The 16,410-nt window shown below is 34.1% G+C and overlaps 1 protein-coding gene across 6 annotated transcripts; it reads left to right on the top strand.

Annotated features, from left to right (window-relative positions):
* The first annotated feature begins 1,208 nt into the window (after positions 1 to 1,208).
* Positions 1,209 to 11,117, top strand: LOC121782290 (golgin candidate 5-like). Of its 6 annotated transcripts, XM_042180059.1 has the most exons (20): positions 1,209 to 1,412; positions 1,507 to 1,744; positions 2,526 to 3,535; positions 3,971 to 4,042; positions 4,844 to 4,918; positions 5,809 to 5,923; positions 6,975 to 7,036; positions 7,133 to 7,180; positions 7,843 to 8,127; positions 8,208 to 8,267; positions 8,356 to 8,439; positions 8,522 to 8,587; positions 8,669 to 8,767; positions 8,847 to 9,065; positions 9,655 to 9,772; positions 9,844 to 10,067; positions 10,204 to 10,263; positions 10,370 to 10,483; positions 10,686 to 10,760; positions 10,834 to 11,117. In XM_042180059.1, exons 2-20 carry the CDS (start codon positions 1,567 to 1,569, stop codon positions 10,867 to 10,869), a joined length of 3,000 nt encoding a protein of 999 aa, XP_042035993.1. In that variant the 5' UTR covers positions 1,209 to 1,412; positions 1,507 to 1,566; the 3' UTR covers positions 10,870 to 11,117. The 6 variants fall into 6 exon arrangements, with proteins under 6 accessions (XP_042035993.1, XP_042035992.1, XP_042035994.1 ...); XM_042180058.1 differs by having other exon boundaries at positions 1,209 to 1,744; XM_042180060.1 differs by having other exon boundaries at positions 1,209 to 1,744; positions 9,847 to 10,067.
* The last annotated feature ends 5,293 nt before the right edge of the window (positions 11,118 to 16,410 follow it).

Below are 16,410 nucleotides of genomic sequence, written 5' to 3' on the forward strand. Positions count from 1 at the left end.
TATACACGTATTATATTGACATATTTTATATACTATGTTGACATTTGTTGCTGTACGAAAAAATTAAAAAATTTTGATTTTTTTTTAAATTTTGACATCGGAACATATGCAAGTGAGATCTCGTTAGAATCCTTACGAAATTATCTTTAATTTGATATATGTTGTGCGAAAAAATAATTTAAATCAAAAAAATTATATGTGTTTTAAAGTTATGTGATATTTTTCAAAAAGTTAGTTACAACTAATTTGTTGTAAATTGACTTTACGTTTTTTTATCGTATCGAAATTTCGGGGCTAATGATATAAGCCCTTGATTTAAATATCTAAGGGCTATAATTTAATTGTAGTTAGCGATTAAGTATTGAGTTAACAATATAACAATCCCAACGGATGGTATTAAAATCAAATGTAAATAAAACTTTTTATAATATTATTATGTAAATTTCAAACCTTTTATACTAATAAAAATAATAAAATATTTTGTAAAAATAATATTTTATTCATTCCGGAAAAGTATGAGTATTTGGTTTGATATAGATTTTAATGTATAACCGGTAAGTAAGAGAGGAAGATAAATGATAGTGCAAGTAATATCGTAGAGAGTGAGCTCCACATTATTAACAGTGTAGTGTAATAATATTAAGTCATAAATAAAATGATATGTAAAGGTAATGTATTGATTATGGGTGCGATCACATAAAAATGTCAACATAAATTTGTGTTTGACAATTTAATACATTGTGTTAACATTTTAAATATAAATGTCAACATAGTGTATTAAAATACTCCGTCAATCCCTCAAAGTTTGTCTTATTTTACCATTTTCGTTCGTCCCACAAAGTTTGTCCCACTTGGAATTTTACAAAAAAATAAACATTAATACACCCTCAATCTCCTCAATGTGGGACCCTTCACTACACACCTTTATTTAATACAAAGTTAAACAATTAATTAAAACCCGGGCCAAGTCAAATTGGGACAAACTTTGAGCGATAAAGGGAGTATCAACTAAGTTTATGTTGACATTTCAATAACATAGTATTGACATTTTGTATGACTATATAGATGAGTTAGCAAACTTAAGAAAATTAGGAATATATCACCCATATTATTAACTATTCTAAATTTAAAAAATTAATATTTTTTATGGGCATATTAACTAGAAAATAGTTCTAGTAGTTTATCTTATCAATTCTCACTGTAAAAGTTTCAATCGAATCGCCAAAATAACAAATGTGTAAAATTAGGCTCCGTATTAACGATCCCTACCTTCCAAATCCCCAATTCCCAAATTTCCGATTTGATTCTGAAATCACTCTCACATAAAATCGTTTAAGCTATTTCCGAAACTGATTACCGATAGAAACAACATCCGATCTTCATTTTCCGCTTTGTTTTCCTTTTTGAATGATGTAGAGATTTACTCAATTTCGCCAAATCTCTCCTACTTTTCGTCTCCTTTTTTGTGGGGGGAGGTTGTAACTCCTGATTTGATTGGTTTGTCAGCTTGGATGATGTGAATGCGATATTTGGTAGAGTGGATCAAGCGGCCTGATTGAAGAAGATATGGCGTGGTTCAGTGGGAAAGTTTCGTTGGGGAACTTGGATTTTGCCGGGGCGGTGAATAAGCTGAGTGAAAGTGTGAAGAACATCGAGAAGAACTTCGATAGTGCGCTTGGACTCGAGGAGAAATCGGATGCTGATGCTGCCGCTGCAGCTGCAGCTGCTCCTAGTGACAGTGAGGGTAAGTTATTTTACGAATTTTTGATCGTTAACTGCGTTTTGTAATGAGTGTGCTGCGGTCACGATTAATGAGATCTACTGGTTTGTCATGCCGATTTAGAATTGATAGGAAAGTTAACTTTTGAAATAGCTTTCGATCTGCAAATATATTGGGAGGTTAGATTTGTTGGTGCCTTATATTTTTACATTTGTGTGTCAACCATTGTGAAGCTTGAATTTTTGCTTATTTGCTGATGAATGTATCTGTGTCTGTAGTTTGCTAATTTAGACCATCTCGAATGGTACTCCAAAAACCAAAATAGAGTAAGAAAATTGCTTCAATGGTGCCTCAAAACTCATCCCAATTTGGGGGTTTGACAAATAAATACCTGTTTTGTGTTTACATTATAACATGCCCAAATCACTTTTTGGTATTTTTGGAAGTATAAAAAGTGAATGGATAGAAATATTCTTTTAAGTTTGAGTTTTGGGGTAAATGATTGGAGTAAAATTACTATGATACGTGACATTTCCACTAGAATGAGTTTGGTTTGGTGTAAATGGTTAGGGATGCTATTAGGGCCTTGAGGTTCTGCAAGGGCATAATGCTACTAGTCCATTTATAATTTTATTGCGTATTCATAGATGTATATGTACAAGATTTTATAAAGTTTTCAGTTAGTTACATACTGACATGCTTCCAATCTGGTTTTGTAAGTCTAATTGGAGTAGTTCTTTAACTACAGTCTAATGGTTGATTGTGAGATTGACAATCACTTATACTCATAGTTTCTAAATAACAGCATCAGGACTATGGCCTTCAGCTACTGACAGGAAGGCATTGTTCGAACCTATTATTGGGTTGATGGGTCAGAGAAGTGATGAAGATACTGTCGAGTCATCAGATATGTCTGACACTTTAGATCCTACATCCTCTGTCAAGGAAAAACAAGTTGAGGATGACAACTCAGTTAATCAAGTGAGTGAAGTAATTACTGGAGGAGAAGAAGTAAAGGAAGAATTGAGAAATGCAGAAGTGGAAACAGGACCTGAAGAGGAAATAAAGGATACCAGTGGTGAGGCAAAAGAGAATACTGCTTCTGACCACAGTGAAGATGAAGTGGTTTCACCTCCGATTCTTGTTGAAGCTTCTGAACAAAAATCTGAAGAGGAGCATACAGAATCTACAAGCAACCTTCAAGAGGAGGAGAGGTTAGAAGTACTTCCTACGTCGTCAGAGACTCTGCAACCTGGATCCACTGACAATCTTCAGGAGGAGAAGGGGTCAGAAGACATATCTTATACATTGTCGGAGTCACTACAACCAGAAGCTGTAAGTCCTGGAGATACTGTAGGAGCCAGTGCTTCCCTTTCTATTAATGATGCTACTAGTTTTTCTAAGAGCATAGATGATGAAAATGCCAAAAGTCAAGACGTTGAAGATGTTTTTCCAGCCCAAACACTTGATGGTTCTCCTCAAGGCCCAGATGAAAGCAGAGAAACACATGTCACAGATGTTCCTGTTAGCACCATAGAAACAGAAGATAGTTCTACTGACAATCTTCCTGGTTTACAATATAATGAGGTGGAGGCTTCAAAAGCAGCCTCAGATTTGGTCACACCTCTCAATGATGCAATCTCTGATTCAGTTGAGCTAGAGCAGGTCTTGGAAAAAGATACAGATGTAAAGGAACGGATGAGTTCTGCAAGCAACTCATCTAATAATGCGGATTCTGTGGCTGAACACGATAAAGTGATGAAGGAAATGAAAATGATGGAAGCTGCATTGCATGGAGCTGCTAGACAAGCTCAGGTACTGAAGTTGTAGTACTTATTTTTGGATTTTGGCGTGCTTAATAGACTCATATGGTAAAAATATGTACTTGCATACTTTGTTCAAACAACAAAAGGGCTTATTTCTTTAGCTATGGAAAACTTTATTGACGACTAGAGAATCAATCAATTGATGTGTTAAAAAAGGTGTTTCTCCCACAAATTGGCTCTAATGCTGTTTTTTTAATCAAGAAACCTGAACAAATTTATTTTATTCCTCCAAATATTCCTCACCTATGACATTTCATTTGTCATACCTCTCTTTAAATTTGAGGTATAGCGAGAATCCATTAAAAAACTCTCTTGTAATTTGTGATCTTGTTACTCTCTTTTCTTAAAGCATACAGATACCTTCTTGTAATTTTTCTTAAAGAAAGAAATTAGAGCCCTTTTCCGTCTCCTCTTTACTTCACAGGCCAAGGCTGATGAAATTGCAAGGTTGATGAATGAAAACGAGCAGCTTAAAACTGTAATTGATGAATTGAAGGTAATGTTGCTCTTTCCTTTCTAGTTTTTTACTTCACCCACATTGTTGTTCATTTTTTTTATCACTTTTTGGTTTTAGGTCAAAACTGAAATAAGCAATAACATTCATTTGCTAACCATGAAACCTCACTTTTGACATGATACAATGTGAATTCTTGATAGTCGATAGCTGATTTTAGTGTTATTTAATACTTCCTCTGACCTCGATTAGGAGTCCCGGTTGAGTTCGGCACGGGTTTTAAGATACATATAGGAAAATGGGTGGAAAAGATAGTGGAATGTGGGTCCCACTTTTATATATTAGTTCTATTATAAAATGTGAGTGAAATGAGTTATGTAATGTGGGACCTATGTACCATTTATATTTTATAGTAAAAGTGAATGCCTCAATCAAGTATAACAACTGGAAATTAGACCAAGGGAAATGCTAGGGTGAGATTTTAAAATGTCTTCTCAGAAATAGAAAATAGTGGCAGATGCAAGTCAAGTAAAAAGGAAAGCTTTATTGCAAATAACGGGCTTTTAACTTTCAAGTTTAATTGGGTGTTCTCTATTTACTGCATATGGACACTGTAAATCTATCTAACATATCATATGATATCTTCTGGGTTCTTTCATGTGGTCTCACTGGCACATAACCATTCAGCTGTCTTTGTACTATGCTGAGTTTGTGTTCTGAGGTATCCATGTACATCCACATTCTTGTACATGTTACACCGATAAAGCTTTCTAACACACTTACACACAAACATATTTTTACAGATCTATGAACAAATTATTAACTGGCTAAAGTGATTTCCAGAGAAAAACAAATGAAGCTGAAATTGAATCTCTACGAGAGGAGTATCATCAAAGGGTGGCAGTACTTGAGAGAAAGGTATACTTTTGCATGTTTTATTTCATCTTTACTTACATGTTACATTGAACAATTGGAAAGCTGAACGTTGATGTAGCCCCTGAAGTTCTTGTAGCTGAAATTTTGATGAACCCTTAGAAATACTTATGAACTATTACATAGAAGTAGAATTAAGCCTTCCGTATCTCTTCCCTGGTTAACTGACCGTATGTGATACCATCCAGCATGTTGATAAACTGAGTATTATTTGTCTGTTTCTTGTTCAATGCTCAGACTGCCATCACAAAGAATGATGTGCTGTATGATCTTAATGGAAATTGCACAATTAAAAAGAACATTTCGAACATCAAAGTTATGAAGACTGGTCATGCTTCTTTTTTTTTTTGATTGATTTATAGAACAAGTTATCTAACTGCTTATTTTTTATGTTTTGCTACAAGTTCTCTTAGTAGGGATACCTTTTCCATCATTTTCTTGACTTTTTATTTCATAATTTATCTACCTGAAGCATTAAATTAAGAAGGTAAAGTTTTTTTTTTCTTTAAAAGAGGATAACCCCATCTAACCCCCATGGTGTCTCGAACCCCCGATCTATTGGTTGGAGAAGAACCGTCTTACCAACTGAGTTGCGCTTCATTGTCAATTAAGAAGATAAAGTTCATTTTAATCATTTTATATTTTCCATTCCCACCCCCGACTTATTGGTTGGAGAACGTCTTACCAACTGATTTGCGCTTCGTCGTCAATTAAGAAGATAAAGTTCATTTTAATCAATTTATATTTTCTAAAGTCCATTTTCTAGATATTTAGTCTATATTAGCATAATGTCCTTGTTAACTCCCACAAATAAATATCCTATGTGTTATTTATCTTGTTAAGATTTGGTGTAGTTAAGACTTCCTTTATTTCAGGTTTATGCTCTCACTAGGGAAAGGGATACACTGCGCAGAGAACAAAATAAGAAAAGTGATGCTGCAGCTCTTCTGAAAGAAAAGGATGAAATAATCAACCAAGTGATGGCCGAAGGTTTGATTTTATATTTGAAGCAGCAGAATTACGTCAAACAATCAGTGATTTTAAACAGCTTAAACAACATCACACGTCACATAACTGAATCATCCTGATGTGAAACAGCACATTATTTTATGCTCCCTCCTTCCGAAGGAAGATGACCCCTTCCTTGGGCGGCACGAGATTTAATGTAGCTTTATTTTGTGTGTAAATGGAGAGGGTAAAGTAAGAGAGAGGGAATAAAGTAGAGATAAAGTGGTTCCATTTTTAGTAATGGTTCATCTTAGTTGGGACAAACTAAAAAGGAAAGTGGGTCATCTTCAATGGGACGGAGGGAGTACTTCATATGGGCCATAAAAACATACACACTTTCCTTCTTTGTCTGTCCCATAATAATTTCCCATTTTTCCCCCTTTTTTTGTACAACCAGAAATTGTTACAATAAAACCCTTACTATCACAATTTGTTTACAATCACTTTACATAACAATACCCTTAAGTGGGGCTCTTTCACCACTCACAATACGAAGAACGCTAAACTGGTACCCTTTCTCGACTCATGATACAATCAACATTAGATATCTTAAAACCTGTGCTTTGTGCATTTTTTATTGGATGGAGGGAGTATTAACTAGGATATATATAAATCTTGATATAGAAGAAACATAAAATGAAGTCCTTAAGAGAGGAAAGAATCAAACTATTTGCTTTTGAAACTTCAATTGCATTTGCGACAATTTGTATTAGTTTGACACGACTGGTTCTCAGAGGATAATTTTACTCTACATATTTGTAAAAACATCAAGGAGCTTTTCCTCATAAAAAGAAAGAAGTAGCAGAAAGGAAAATCAAGGAATTTTTCTGTGAATTTTGCTTGATGAACTGGTCCTTTTTTCAAATGTCTATTCTTATTTTTTCCTGTGGTTACACAATTTTACTCACACTAAGAGATTAAAGTTATTAAAAATCATCTTCCTAGTTCCACTAATTTGAGATCATTCGTGTGCATGCTTAGTAATTTTAGATTACACCCGGCATTGAGAGTTTGATGCCACATAAATCTCCAGGTGAACAGCTCTCAAAAAAGCAAGCTGCTCAGGAAGGTCATATCAGAAAGTTGAGGGCACAGGTGCGCATATTTGGATCATTTTCTCTTTCTGTGAACTCTTTCAGTCTGACACGGATTGGCTCTTTAATTTATCTGTCAAATTTTATTGAATACTAGATCAGAGAGCTTGAGGAAGAGAAGAAAGGATTCCTTACGAAGATACAGGTAGGTTTTCTTCAATGTTATCTATAAGTATGTGCATCTTTTTTCTTATATATGCTCATCCTTCCACCAATTGTATGCTTCTTGCTAATGTGAAAGGTAGGCCTGTAATTTCTGTGGTTCATATATGTATTTCGATACTTTTAAGGTTTGTCAATTCTATTTATTATGATCACATCCGCAGAAGTTGAAAATTTTCTGACTATTGCAATATCTAGCCTATTTACTATCTATACAATTCAGTTTGAGAAGTGGTTGAATTATTACCTTCTTTCATGTCCTATTATATTAGCCAGTATATTTATTACTCAGTTTAAATACATTTTAGTTGGTTCTCTATTCTCTATTTTCATGTGCTTCTTGAATCACTTGTTTTTTGTTGCTTGCTGCAACATTGTAAAACAAATGAAAAAGGAATGCGGTTCTTTCTTTGTTATGATGTATTCATGAATCACTTTCTTTATAGGTTTTGTATGCAGTTCTTTCCTGTGGCACTCACTAAACTTTGAATACAATGGCTGTGTTTTTATTCTGCCATTTAGCATCAAGTTCTTTCCATTTTTAATTACTTTCTGCTATCTCTACCACCAAATTTTTCTTTGACATGTATCTGTACATCTTTATATCTAATTCTTAATGGAGTTGATGTGAATATTCACTAATAGGTTGAAGAGAATACAGTAGAGAGCTTGAAAAGAGACAAGGCAGAAACTGAAAATTTGCTTCAAGAAACTGTAGAAAAACATCAAGCTGAACTTGCAGCTCAAAAAGACTACTACACTAATGCTCTTACTGGAGCAAAAGAAGCTGTAACTTTAGCAGAGGCACGTGCAAATACTGAAGCGAGAACTGAACTAGAAAGTCATCTAAGAGAGGCTGAGGAGCGTGAAAGTATGTTAGTTCAAACTCTTGAAGGATTAAGGCAAACACTGACCAGAACGGAGCAGCAGGTTAGTTTCCCAGAGGAAGATTGTTGTTACTTATTCACCCTCCAGTACTAAACTGACAGTTAGCTTTCACTCTCTTGCAGGCAGTTTTTAGAGAAGATATGCTTCGTAAGGATATTGAAGATCTTCAAAAGCGATATCAAGTAAGTTTGGCCTTTTTGATGATAGATGATCTTATTGTTAAAAAATGTTTATCAATTTGTGTCATCTAATGTGGAGTTATTTGTCTAGGCTAGTGAACGTAGGTGCGAGGAGTTAATAACTCAAGTTCCCGACTCTACCAGACCTCTTTTAAGGCAGATTGAAGCAATGCAGGTTTTACTGTGTGCTCAGTATCTTTTTAGATGACTAGACTTGCTTTCCTTTGTTTATAATTTTGTCTAATGATTGATCTCAGGAAACAGCCTCCAGAAGGGCTGAAGCATGGGCTGCTGTAGAGAGATCTCTAAACTCACGACTTCAGGTTTCTACAGGATTTACCCCTTAAACGTTATTACACTTTTGATGCACCTGAATTTGTTGTTGATAATTGATATAAATACAGGAAGCAGAGGCAAATGCTGCTGCTGCAGAGGAAAAGGAGCGTTCTATCAGTGAACGTTTAACTCAGACTTTATCTCGAATAAACGTACTTGAAGCTCAGGTATTTTTACTCCAATACTTGATTTGAGTCACCTGGATAGTGACCTTGAAGATCAGCTTATGGTAGAGGAGTTTTGTAGATATCATGCCTTAGAGCTGAGCAGACACAGCTGACAAGATCTCTTGAAAAGGAGAGACATAAAGCAGCTGAACATAGGCAGGAATATCTTGCTTTGAAGGAGGAAGCTGACACCAATGAAAGTCGTGCGAATCAGCTCGAAGAAGAACTGAAAGAACTGAGGAGAAAACATAAGGAGGAGTTGCATGATGCACTGATGCATCAAGAGCTTCTTCAACAGGTAGCACTTTTAGTTTTAGCCAGAAATTACTTGTATTATCTTAACGTTGTGTTTGTGATGCTATCTGATAGAGAAGATTGTGGTTGCTGCTGGAATAGAACAGAAAACATGAAAAAAGAGAAAAGATAGAATGATTGAAATAAAAGAACAAAGAAAGTAAAAGATATCTCTCTTCCTAAGCGGCTACTCCTCTAAAAAGGCCACAACAAAATGAACTTAACTATATTTTGAACAATTAAAACATAGGAACACAAGCCCTATTTATAACAATCTACTGACATACTCCCAACTGAAAAAAAACTTTATCTTGACTCTAACTTGAAAAGATAAAACACTAAACAACTGAATTAATTACTAACTAAACTGCTTAAAACATTAAATAACTAAATTAATTACTTAACAACTAAAGACAAAAAAAATGCAGTGCAGGGAACGATCTGGAGTCCTGCACGAACAACCACTATCAATATCTTTCTGGACTGTATATCACAAATAGTGCTAGGAGAATGTGATAAATGAATGCTTGAATATTAGTTCAAGTTTTGGTTCCACACACTAGCTTATTGATAAGGTTATTTTCCTTAAACAGGAACTGGACCGGGAAAAGGCTGCTCGTTTGGATCAGGAAAGGGCTGCCCGAGTTCAGTCTTCTACTGTACCTGATCAAATTCCCATAACTAGGCAGAAGTCAGCTGCATTTGATAGTGGTATTTCCCATCAACTACACACAAAAGACTTAATGTTTCATCTGCTGATGATTTTTGACGTTCTACTTCAGCAGGTAACTTGACTCGTAAGATTTCGAGTGCAAGCAGCTTGGGCAGTATGGAAGAAGGTTTTTTCTTGCAGACAACTTTGGGCTCATCAGAAACTTTTTCTGAAAATAGAAGTGTTGGGGATGGTGCTGTGAGTCCATATTATATGAAGAGTGTGACATCTAACACATTTGAAGCTGCCCTTCGTCAAAAGGAGGGAGAACTTGCATCTTATGCTTCAAGATTGGTATGAAGTGATATCTCAGCTAATTACACTCAGTGATCATTATGCAAGAGTGTCTCATAAATTATCCATGTATTAAGGCATTCTGTAAATATTTTTAGAATCTTTCTAGTAACTGGAGCTTTTTTTTATCCATCAGGCTTCTTTGGAATCCATTCGTGACTCGCTTGCAGAAGAATTAGTCAAACTGACAGCAGAGGTGAGGTCCCCTCCTTTGTTTCTGGGTGATTTATGAGCACAGATTTCCTTTTTATCTAGCAAGCTAGTTGGGTTGCTTTTAATTATCTATGGATTGCACACTGCAGTGTGAAAAGTTACGGACAGAAGCTGCTACACTACCAGGAATACGAGCAGAATTAGAAGCACTTAGAAGGAGACACTCAGCTGCTCTGGAGTTGATGGGAGAACGCGATGAGGAGGTACACTTTTATCACTTCACAGCTTGCCAAAAGTAACCATTTTATTCCACCTTGATGCATTTGCTTTGAGCATGTGCTTCAAGTCGTTCACCTACCAAAAAAACCTATCGTGAAGCCAAATAAAAACATCTTTCATGTTAGCTTTCACTCATAAAATTCCAATTTACATCTTATCTGATATCGAAATGGGCAATCTGTGTAGTTGGAAGAACTCCGTGCCGATATTGTTGATCTAAAGGAGATGTACAGAGAGCAAGTAAACATGCTAGTGAATAAGGTAAAATGATGATTATCCTTACAATTTCATTCATCTATTTGTATTAATCCTTTTTTCTGACATCTGTTTGCAGATTCACATACTAAGTTCATCAATGGCTGCTCCATGATAGCAATATTGATTTCAGGACTTGCATTTTGGTGCATTTTCACGACAAATTACTGTATACTGCTTGGTTTTTTTACTTCTAACCATGTTTATTCATCGTTATTTTTATGGCAATTACGTAGACTAGGTTTATTTGTGTTGAAACATCATGGATCAAAACAATGATCTCGTTTTCTATTATGTTGGCGTTACTAGAGATGGACATGATGGACCATTTATTGAAAAATATGTTTTTATTGTTTAAATTTATTCATATGTCTATAATGAATCGACCGTGGTATTTTTGGGGTATCGTATCCATTGACAAAATGAATCATGGCTTTCAAAATTTTCTTATAGAAGTACTACTTTTCAAGAGTGAGTTTTCTGAAATATATACGATTCGGGATTATTGGCAAAAACTAAACAATTATAGAACCAACATGGAGGCAATTATTAAATAATATGGATTTCATAATTAAATCATTTTCATTTCATTTTATCATAGAGATCATAGAAGTCATTTTTAGATAACACAGGTCAATTTTTTTTATCGTTTTTGGTTTATTTTATAAACTATACTCAATAGAATGATCCTCGTGTTTTTCTAATTTGAATTTTCAAAATGAACTAAAACGATCTAAAAAATGACCTTCTATGTAATATAATGATTTACCACCATTTTTATGTTTTGGTTATGCAATTCTACATTAGAAATTAGTTTTATTTTTGTCACAAACTCTCAGTGCATATATACTCAATGGCCAAAACAAGAACTTGGATATAATCATTGAAGAAGTGCAAAACATAATTGAGTTTATCCTATTGAATTGAACTATTTATTTTAGGCACATGTTTTATTTTAGGTAGTACTAGCTAAGTGTGTAGTGGTTAAATAAAGATAGAATAAAGAAATGAGAAAAATATAGAGAGAAAAAAAATAGAAGAGAGGATAAATTAAGAGAGTGATAGAATGTTGTTTTTTTATCATAAAAGAAAATGTCTCACTTATAAGGAGTACTAAAAATGATTTACTAATAGCATATAAGCACAAAAAATTATATACTAATAGCCAACATCATAGTTTTTCTTATACCATTTGACTGTAATGGTAGTTCTCTTTGGCTGTAATTGTAATGAGAAAAATGAGAGATCAGAAGATTTTGTCCGTATATAAAGCGTTGAAAAATATGAAAAATCTGTAGTAAAGAATATAGATAGATAACAACGAAAAATAAAAAATCCTTATCCCTTATTTCTTTCATGATAATTTAGTACAGACTCTGGATCTTTCTTCATTACACAATACTTAAGTTGTTAAGATAGATAACTAACGCTACTAAAAGTGAAGTTAAAATCACAAGAACACTCAAAGACATTTAATTCTAGCCAATTACCCTTAATCCAAAGTTCGAATATTGCATGTAAAATTCTACACTACAAATTTTCAAAATTTCGAAAATCATAAAAAATGTTCATAACTGAAAACAAAAAGAGAAATCGACAAGTTAATCATAGAGCATAGAAGGTTAATTTCCCTATTAGGGGAGATTGATTGAAATGACCATTTCATGGACATAAGAGCAACACTCTTTGTATCAAGTAAGTGAGCCATTTAAATTTCAATATGTACTACTACATGTTGTTGTCATGTGATCACCATCACAAATATTCACAAGACAACATTGTTTTCAAAAGAACCTTTAATTTTCATCTAAAGTTCTTATTAAGTGTAAAAAAGGTTTTCAATACGTAAGATTTAGTTAGCACATTTGTTAATCCAACTAATATATTGCTCTAACCTTCAGTAGGATTTATAAGTATTACAACTCATCCAAGTACAACTGATCACAAGTAAAAACGTCAAAACTCAATGGACAAAAAAATAAATTTTCTCTCCTAGTATATTCGTCCCATAATTAGTACTCCCTCCGTTCCTTGTTAACAGATGCGCTTCTTTTCGGCACGGAGTTTAAGAATAGTGTGTTAGTGGGTATTGAATAAAGTAAGAGAGAATAAAGTAAGAGAGAATGTTACTTTTTACCAAAAATAGAAATGACTCAATTAACTTGGAACTTAGATCTAGAGTCAAGACATCGATGTCGGTTAAGTCAGGCGTTAGCACACATGGTTCGGTGGAAAATAGAGACGAGGATCAAGTGTCATGCGCTGATGGGGTTGGTGACACTCCCGATTTGCGCACCCCAGGCAAGTGGCCTTCTAAGCAAAACAAAAATATGTTTATTTGAACACGATATAAAAGTCCATCCCAAGCTTAAGTTCATGAAAGTCCTTTTTAATCTTATGTTCGCATTCACATGTTTGATTTTGAGCAAGCTTATGGTAAACATTACATGTTGCTCGATTTGAGTGGAGCCTACATACACTTGAGAGTGAGAGAAGAATGAAAAATTACACTTCATAAACTTACTTGCGAGGGCATTGTTTTGTAACCAAGTGATGCATGACAAGTAACTTAAACTGATGTTTAATTAATCTTGAATGTTTATGCAGAAGCAACAATAACAGTCTCACCTCTTTGCTTGAGTTTATTTTCTTGATGTTCGTCTTCTTAGTTGTGGACACGGAAGAGTTTAAATTTTGGGAAGTTGATAAACTCGTATTTAAGTCCGTTTGATTAGCTTGTTGATGTAAATCAAATTATAGTTTTGTATAGTATTGTTTTAATATGCTTGTTAAGTTACTGACTCATTTTGCGTTGTAGGGCGAGTATAGCTTTGAAACAATGAAGATCATAATGTAAACAGTAATCGTCCAATAAAGATGATTCCCAAACAATCTCAAATACCCACCATTGGCTTCATTTTTTAAAGAACTTCGTGTGGTTACCTTGCATGACTCAATCGGAGAGAACAAAGATTGGAAGTCACGTTTTGAAAAGAAGGAGCTTGAAGCTATTCCATCCCTAATCTTATTCACTATGATAGCATTTACTTGTTTTAGAGGTTACTCTTAGTTTAGTTAGGAACACTTGTAAATATGAATCTTTGAATGTGTATCTATGTGCTTATTTTAATCCGGGTTTGGTTTTGCTAGAGAACTTAATCTGATAATGAACTTAACTTCAATGTCTCGTTAGGTTGGAGTGAGGAGCTAGCATAGATAAGAAACTCTAGGGCTAAGACCGGTATGGGGTAGTTCGGGGTGGATCTTGTGTGTTGAATGTTCATGGAAGCCAGCTTTGGGCTTACTATGCATCTTCTAGGGAGGTTGATGACTAAAGCGTAGGACCTGATTAGCTTATTCTAAGTGTAAAATTTCACGATAAGTGATCAGCTGCGTGTGAGCGTAAAATTAATATATTAAATATTGGAAATGGACTTCTATCCTAACATCTAATCTATAGATTTTTTACCTGGGGAGATGGGGTTTTAATCTATTAAAGTGACCAACCTAAAGACACTTCAGACACTAAGGCACTAAGGCATGGTGTTTTGGTTGAGTATAAACATAAGGTTGTGCATTTGATCCTAGAGTTTCTACATTCATTTCACACCATTTTTCATATCTTGTTTATTTTCTTAAGTTTTAATTTGAATTTGTTGAAGTAGTAAAATTAGGACAATGATTTATCATTGTCTATATTGTACACCCTCCGTCCCGCTTTAATTAGCAGTCCCAGTTACTTTTGAGCACTCGTTTTGTAAAAATGATAATAAATAGTTAAAGCGGAGAAATGGTAAAGTAAGAGAGAGAATAGTGTAGATAAGAGTAAGAGAGAGAATAATGTAGATAAGACTCTTATTTACACTATTCTCTCTTACTTTACCATTTCTCCGCTTTAACTATTTATTTTCATTTTTATAAAACGAGTGCTCAAAAGCAGGGGCGTAGCCACTTGAGGAGGGTAGGGTGCAAATGCCCCCCCTCAAACTCTAGAAATTTCTTTGTAAATATATTTTTGCCCATTCTGAATTGAATTCTTGGCTCCACCCATGCTCAAAAGTAACTAGAACTGCTAAAGCGGGACGGAGGGAGTAGTTGATATAAGTTCGTGATAGTTAAGTTAACGTCATCGTTTATTGGGACACGGTACTATTTTTTATATTTAATGTATAGAAGTTTCTTTATATTATTTTTTCTTATTTTATTTATTTATTTTATTTTTTAAAAATGCGTAAAAAAGTGGTGATTCAATTAAAAAGATGGAAGAAGCAATTAAGAAGATAGAAGAAGGCAAAGTGTATATTAGATGACGTGGATTGCTTTGAAAGCAAAACTAGGAAATCGAATCTGATTTTTGTTTGTTTAATATAATAATGAACTGATGATTGTGTTGACCTTAGTATTAATCACATATTCACCCCTAAAGTCCTTGTGCATTGCCTCACCTACAACACGTTTTAAAAATATACTTATTTCGCACATATATTGAAAATAATGTTTTTTCATCGAAATAAAACCCTTTCGGTAGTGGAAAATGAATGGATTATTTTATACAAGAAAAAAAATAAACAGTTGCACCAAAAAGCATGGCCTATAATAAATTAAATTAGGTTATGGGTATGACGTATTTAGAACATCACTATTGCGAAACCACTAGAGTATAGCCTGTAATGATTATATATGTAAATAATGAGTGGATGGAAATAAAATTAAATAAAGTTATTAGTACGTTTTCGTCAATCACCTGGCAAAGTACTTTATGTAGACCCAAAAAAAAGAGCTAACAAACAGACGCAACATACATTATATACATATTGAAGAGAGATGAGTTAATACTAGTTGAGTCAACCATAGCTGGTTGCAAAGAGAAGAATGTTGGGTTGGACACATTAAAGCATTACGTCTTCATTTTTAATGATATCTTTGTTACTTATCTACAACAACAAAAAAATGTTTTTCTCTAATGTTATTCTTTGTGTGTCATATAATCCCTCCGTCATATCGAAGATGATTCACTTTTCCTCTTTAGTTTATCGCGCATCGAAGATGATACATTATTAAATAGAAAATTCTTTTTCTCTACTTTATTCACTCTCTTTTATTTTATTCTTTTCCCCTAACACATAAAATAAACTGCGTAAAATTTTGTGCCATCCAAGGAAAGGGCCATACTTACGTGTTAGCTATAGAGATTTTTGCAATTATTCCATCTGCATCTTTTCTAGCGAAATATATGATGAAGTGTCAGTCAATTTTAAATATGTCACCCACCATATAAATATATACTCACTTTGTTCTACATTTGTAGAGTCATTTATTTTCAGCACGGATATTAAGAAAGAGATATACTCCCTCTGTCCGTGAATAGGAGTCCTGTTTTTTCATTTTGGTACGTCCGCAAATAGGAGTCCCGGTTCATAATTACCATGAATAGCAAAAAGACCCCACATTCCACTAACTCATTCTACTCACACATCATTTATAACTATTATATACAAGTACGACCCATATTCCACTAACTTTCTTCTACCCACTTTTCTTAACATTTCTTAAAACTCGTGCCAGAAACAAATGTGACTCTATTCGCAGATGGATGGAGTATAATATTACTAAATAAATAGTTTATAAAGTAGGAGAGAGAGAGAGAAGTAAAGAG

The sequence above is a fragment of the Salvia splendens genome, chromosome 20 (genome assembly GCF_004379255.2).
Source record: "Salvia splendens isolate huo1 chromosome 20, SspV2, whole genome shotgun sequence".
NCBI lineage: Eukaryota > Viridiplantae > Streptophyta > Magnoliopsida > Lamiales > Lamiaceae > Salvia > Salvia splendens.

What these genes read in the sequence shown, in the direction of transcription:
- LOC121782290 (XM_042180058.1), top strand. Translation starts at nt 1,567, where the DNA reads ATGGCGTGGTTCAGTGGGAAAGTTTCGTTGGGGAACTTGGATTTTGCC. An exon ending in CAACCAAGTGATGGCCGAAG is followed by an intron (nt 5,924 to 6,974) that starts GTTTGATTTTAT and finishes ATAAATCTCCAG; the next exon opens with GTGAACAGCTCTCAAAAAAG. An exon ending in GTCAGCTGCATTTGATAGTG is followed by an intron (nt 9,773 to 9,843) that starts GTATTTCCCATC and finishes GTTCTACTTCAG; the next exon opens with CAGGTAACTTGACTCGTAAG.